Source organism: Hippoglossus hippoglossus, chromosome 10 (genome assembly GCF_009819705.1).
Source record: "Hippoglossus hippoglossus isolate fHipHip1 chromosome 10, fHipHip1.pri, whole genome shotgun sequence".
NCBI lineage: Eukaryota > Metazoa > Chordata > Actinopteri > Pleuronectiformes > Pleuronectidae > Hippoglossus > Hippoglossus hippoglossus.
Window position 1 is genome coordinate 18630230 of NC_047160.1, and position 6698 is coordinate 18636927.

Below are 6698 nucleotides of genomic sequence, written 5' to 3' on the forward strand. Positions count from 1 at the left end.
ACTATATATTTCAGCACAGTGGTGCAGGGAATGTGAGTTATGTCTGGGCGTACACCTTTTCATTTCAGCCAAACACCAGTTTAACGAACAGTAAGGTTCCTTTAACCCTTTACCTACTAATGCTCCAGTTAAGTTCTCCGGTCAGCAGATAAGGCAGATAAGGCAGATAAGGCTGTGGTTGGGGTAAAGCTGGGCAGCCTCCATGTAATTAAAATTGCATGAGTGTTTTTGAAAAAGAAAGAAAAAAGAAAAAACATGCATTAATGCTCAACCTTAGGGGTTTTAGAAAAACACTGGAGCAGCAGATTTCACCAACCGACAAGTAAAATAATCATAGAAACCAGCAGGAGTCTTTCTCTTGGAATCCTCGACCTATTTCTTCTTTTAAATAAGCAACTTCAGTGCAATAAAAAGTTCAGAGTCCCTGTGTCCTCTCTGCATCTGTGTTCCTCAGCTCACACAGGTCTGCACTCCAGGTCCAGCACAACATGGTGGACATGAGGTGCATATGACTTCACATGCTCTATGTGCTGGACGTTTGTCAACCAGGATGCACCTCTGATGTCCCTCAAAAGAGAAGCAATGAGGTGTGCTGTGTCATCAGCCCAGACCTGCCACGCCTCTCTGTCGGCCTTCTTCCCAGAAACCCTGTGGGCGGCATCATCGATTGCTGGAATGGCTGCAGTGTTCGGTAACGGCGAGGTGACGTTCTGGTGAATGTGCAAAATGCCACCTGTTGTCCTCTTCAGCAGGCGACAGGCGACAGGCCAGCCGTCCTCCGAGCTCGGTATGAGACCCAGGTTCACGTGGTCAGCAACGTCACACAGCCGGAGCTGGAGAAATGAAAGACAAATAAAAAGACAGTGTTTTTTATTCTTGTACTGATTCAGATTAATCTTTTTTTTTTAGCTTCTGTGTACAAAATATTAAGAGTGTGTGCTATTTACACAAAATATGTGACTCCTTTTGAAAGCCACAAATCCTTATGATTTTACCCGATCTTTAAAGGGGGACAATTTGATCAATTTAAAAGAGAAAATGATAGTCAGTTGTTATTTGTTTGAAGTGGGTAAAGTTTCTGGCCATTTATTGGGTTGAAAGGTACATTTTGGGACATGTCAGCATTGGGTGTTAAAGTTAAAACCAGTTATGATAATCATAAGGCTAGACCGTAACATGTTTTAATTCAAAACTTGAATAAAAACTAAATAACAAAACTCCTACACACAGTCTGCTCACTGAATATTTCATTTTATATTAAATATTATGACTTTTCATTTTCATCACGTATACTGTATGTGTAGCAAATTTAAATATTTCATATGTTGCCAGAGACACTGGGGGAGAATATTTCTAGTTGTTAAACTTCACTTTGGAAATAAGTTGAACTTAATTTTGAAATAAAATGAACTTGTTTAAACCAAAGTAAAACCATTTCATCATCGTTGTGTTGTAACAATATTTCTCCACTGACCAAATGTGGCTGCAGTTACTGTTGAAACACTTTTTTTTGCAACCGTGGGATCCAGAGTTCACACCCCTGTAAACATGCAATGTGATTGCAGCTAAAATATTGATATTGATAAGCATTTTTCATTGATCAGTGGTGATGAAAGTCAAAATTAATCTCTGGTTCCCTTCTCAACCACTAGAGAGCGTAAGTCAACACTTCCATTCAGACACAGCTAATGTTGTTGTGTGTCAAGCAACACACGTAGCATCGGGACATGTTACCTCTCGGTTGTCTCCTCGGTGAATCGTGCAGCGGTCAGACACCTCGTTGGCCTCCAGGTTTTTCTGTAAAGCTTCGACAGCATCAGGGTTCCACTCGCAGGCGTGAACATGACTGGCCCCAGCATGGACCAGGTACGGGAGAGTGAAGTATCCGATACCTGACAATCAGTTAATCATTTCTTTAATGATGAGATGCAATGAAAGCAGCATAGTGGACAATGATTATTTCAAACCTGGACTAAAGACAATTTTCAAAATATCCACATTCAAGTATCTCCTGTTAAAAAAAACTCAAAGTGCATGACACTGTTTAACTACCTGCATATAAATCCACCACAGTCTCTCCTGTGCAGTCAAATCCAGCCACGCGCAGCTTCTCTGTTATGTTTCCAGCTGAAAACATACATTTGGTGACATCGAACTCATACCTGAAACAAAGGTGAAGATGATGTTATGAGTTTCACACGGGTTTTAGGCAATTTTATTAACCGGTGTGCCAGACCGATTATTACTGAGACCTACCTGATACCATTGTCCACATGTTTGACCCAGCTGTGCTCTCCCAACAGCATCGTCACCACCGGAGACCTAAATCCATCCCTGGAAATTTGACTCATCTTTGCCAAACGCTTTGCCCCCAGACCTTCGGCCACTGCGCTCCACAGCTGTCCATCTAAACAAGTAAGAGGAAATTAATACATGTCCCAATTAAATATTTTGTAAACCTACACCCACCGAGAGCTTTATTTGGAACCGATCACTGGGTAGGGCCTCCATTCTTTGTTTCATCGATTCCAAAATAGGTTGTGAACATTTGTTTAGGATTCTGCTCCATGTTGACACTATTTATATCTGCAGATTTTTCAGCAGCACATTGTGTGTTCTACTGGATAATGATCTGGTGACTTGTAGACCACTGGAGTACACTGACCTCATTGTCTTATTTATATATATATATATATATATATATATATATATATATATATATATATATATATATATATATATATATATATAGTGGCCACAAATTGATGCACATGGTCAGCAACAATACCAAGATAGCCTTTGGTATTTTAACCACGATAGGTCGACATTACAGGGCCCAAAGTTTGCCAAGAAAATATTCCCCAAACCATTACACCACAATGACCAGCCTGGACTGTGTTTTTACAACTTTCAACTCCCCAGAGTTTGTGTCTCCACTGCAGCCTCAACTTTCAGTTCTGGGCTGACAGGGTGTTTTATGTTTTTCTCACCATCCTGGACTGTTGTGAAATCAGCAGTTTCAGAAAATACTCAGACCATATCCTCTGTCACCAGCAATCATGCCATAGTCACTGAAATCACCTTTTCCCACATCCTGATCTGTGACATGAACATTAACTGAGCCTATGCATTTCCCTACAGCCATGTGATTAGACAGTATAGATATAGAACTAAAGAAAAGTGTGCTAAGGTTGGGGACTGTACCCATTTTCTTCCACAGAGGGAGGGAGAAACAGCCGTCCCCCATTAGGACGAGGTCTCCGTGCCTCTGGAAGCTGCGAGGGAGGTCCGCCCTCATCTCCTCTGTCCATCTTTCACCATGAGACTCCAACAGATCCTGGAGGATTTGTTCGAGTTTACTGCCACTCGTCTTTCCCTTCTCTTTATTTGCCTGCAGAGGACACAGACAACAGGAGACGTAAACAAAGACTTGGACGACAGTGTAATTCTGTCTGTTGCAAACAGTATTTCACTCCGACACTTTTTATTTACCTGACCCCAGACTAGTTCACACGTGCTGCCTGAGGCCACCATGCTTCTGAGAGAGTGCAGATCCAGCTGTGACACACAGGACGGGGATATGGGTAAGAGGACTGTTCCATCTGAGTCTTTCAACAGATGCAGACTCAGATCTAGAGCTCCTCCGGACTGGAGACACCTCCTGTCAAAAAACATATATTTTAAAGATTCAGTGAAGTTTCATGTTGCAGCTGAACCCCCCACCACCTCATCCTCCCCTTTCAAACATAGAAGAGAACCTGTGGTAGCCTTCAGTCGTCATAACAACTCAAAGGTTTTTAGTTTGTCCAGTCTGGGCTACTGTAAATAAAACATGGCAGCCTCCATAGAGAGGAACCGCTCCTGATGTAAATATAAAGTATTTCAATATAAAAGGCTCATTCTAGGGTAAAGAAAACAACAATTTGTACAATTTACATGATGAAACACCAGTGAAAACATTACTAGGATTATTTTATATTCCGTTTCTGCCAATAGACCCTTTCACCTAAATATTACACACTGGACCTTTAAATATTTATTTTTTTTACACTAAAACATGAATCAAAACAATGTCTCTGTGCAAAGGTTCCCATGTCGACTAGCAGCTAACTTAGCTTAAGGAGGCGAATCAATAACTAAATATCTACCTGAACTGTTGTGTGTGACACTGAGACACACGAAGACAAGGCGCACCTTCCATTTACCAACACACATCGGAATCCGCTGTGTTTCGGTTTAAAAGGATCAAGAGCGACGAATCAGCGTCAGGGATCGTAGCTTCCCCATAACCATAAACAAGAACTTGTTTCCAGTCGGATCATTATACGCGACGGACATTTGAACCCACCAAACTTTATTGTAACGACAAACGGCGGATTGTTTATGATTTAGTTGATTACAGATTTCCCGCTGCTGACTAATGTTAAATTCTCACTAACAGATAATAGCTAAGACTGAATTTGTGCCATATTTCAGTCGGTGATGGACAGTTTCAGGCTAAATTTGTAGAAAAACATGACTGAGCATCGGTTTGGTTTGGACCAGTTTCCAGCTGATGGTCAACAGATGGAGACAAAAGTCAGGGAGGTGAGTCACAGTGAAGAAAGTCAACTTGAATCAGAAATTGTTAAATAAAGGCAGAGTCTATTGTCAGAAGTGTCACGTCAGTGCTTTAAAATGAGCTTTTCGTTTTTAATTAATATTAAATGGAGGAACTCTGTTGGCAGGTTTTATTCTAGGGATCTGGTTTAACACTGGTTGTCTGCAGAGAGACGGTTTAAAAAGAAAAAGACAGAAAAAGGCCAAGATATCCTGACATCAACCCCTGATCGTCTAAGTGCTTTAAAACTTTATACCCTCTGTTTTTAATACAAACTTTGTGTTAAAAGGTTTAACCACAAATACCACTGATGACATCATGAAGGTAAATCAAACCTGGTAGCACCTTCATTTTAAGAATATGATTTTTGTTCTTACCTAAGAGCAGTTTCAGATTTAGAGCAAAAGATTTGGACAAACTTCAGTGGGACTAAAACACACAGTATTATTATATAACTCTCACAGACACAGTGAATTGTAGATAGATTTAATTGGTTTTATATTGATTTGTTGTCTCTTCCTTGTTGTCTCTCCATTGTTATTCAGTGGTGGATTGCTGAGCTGTACAATAATGTGCTTTTGTGTATTTCATGTGTGAAACCACTGGGGATAAAGTTATCTATCTGTCTGCTTTCAAACACATTAGACCGGTCACATCCTGAAGTTTTTCCTCTCGCCCTGAGATAAAACCTCCTCCCGGTTTTCTCCTCTGTGATGAAAAGTGGCACCAGAATTTGATAACGACTTTTTTAAGTTGTCTGCAGCCATGAGTTCATTTGAAGCTGCCTTGGCAGGTTCATCAAAGCAGCACCTGAGAGGTCATGTATTAATAATGTCCTCCTCTGGACCGGGTATAAAACAGCAGGGCTCCTGACTGATGAGGTACCACAGCAGCTTTTCTACCTCAGATTAATAACTCAAGGACAGACTGAGAGTGAGGATGTTTGGTTCATTATGGGTTGTTTAGTGTCCAGCCCGACCACATGCATCTCATAAAGTGCCATCTCCTCTCATCTGTGTAGCAACAAGGAGGCTTTAATGGCTACACATCTGAGTTGAGCCAATACTGAACTATCAGAGTAACACTTCATGCCAGTACTCAAAAAGACTTAGAGGGACCTTTATACATTTTGTACGGTCAATATAAGTGCTGTTTTTATTACTGTCCATGTATACATAACCACACAGACTTTAAATCAAAAGCTCCTGCAGACTTTGCAGTCACAACAGTTACACAAATCCATAAGATGACTGCAGTGTTTCTAAACAATGGAGTTGGACCAGATATTCAAGATAAGATCAATAAATATAATCTTCTGTTAAACAAGTATTTCAATTTAGAAATACAGTATGTATTAACTTCCCTGGCCACATGGATAGCATCATTATTCAAACTATAATCAAACCTCCACATTTCTACTGTATATTTGTGTCATATTGTTGTGTTGTGCTGTATAACTATCACCCACTTGATGGTTTACCTCAGATGTGAGAAGTTAAACCCCCAGTGTCTTATTTTCACTTGTTAATATTCATCATATGACAAACTGTAGATTATGAGAAGTGAGAATGTCATGTCTGTATTTCTGCTGAGCTGCTGAATATTCAGGTGCAACTGTTTGCTTGTACGTGTATATTTACCTACAAAAACATGCATAATACACAAAACAATACAAAATATGTATGTATTACAAAAAATATGTAAACTTCAAAATCTAAACAGAAAAATATGTCAACTTCAAAATATATACTGAAAAATATGTCAACTTCAAAATATATACTGAAAAATATGTAACCTTAAAAATATCAACAGAAAAAGACATAGTTAATAATGTGTACATGGAAAATATACAAAAGCAAATTGTACAGTTGTGCAAAAATGAACTGAAAATGAAGAATTATAAAGTAGAAAAGTATAAATTCAAATAATATAATTTATAATATAATTTCTCCAGTGATTTTCCTGTGCAGTGTTCACCTCTGGGGCCTGTAGGTGACACATGGAGGAAGAGCAGAGGGATTCAAATCGTGGATACTCTTCCTCACAGCCTCTTCCTCGGGTCAAGCAGCGGCTCCAGTATCTCCAGCATCTCTGAGAT

At 39.8% G+C, this 6698-nt stretch overlaps 1 protein-coding gene across 1 annotated transcript; it reads right to left on the bottom strand.

Moving 5' to 3' along the window:
• Positions 1-254: 254 nt before the first annotated feature.
• trmt12 (tRNA methyltransferase 12 homolog) lies at positions 255-4329 on the bottom strand. The gene is made up of 7 exons (XM_034598165.1): positions 4149-4329; positions 3493-3661; positions 3205-3391; positions 2257-2407; positions 2053-2162; positions 1735-1892; positions 255-833 (listed from the first exon to the last, which is right to left on the bottom strand). Exons 1-7 carry the CDS (start codon positions 4199-4201, stop codon positions 456-458), a joined length of 1206 nt encoding a protein of 401 aa, XP_034454056.1. The 5' UTR covers positions 4202-4329; the 3' UTR covers positions 255-455.
• Positions 4330-6698: the final 2369 nt, after the last annotated feature.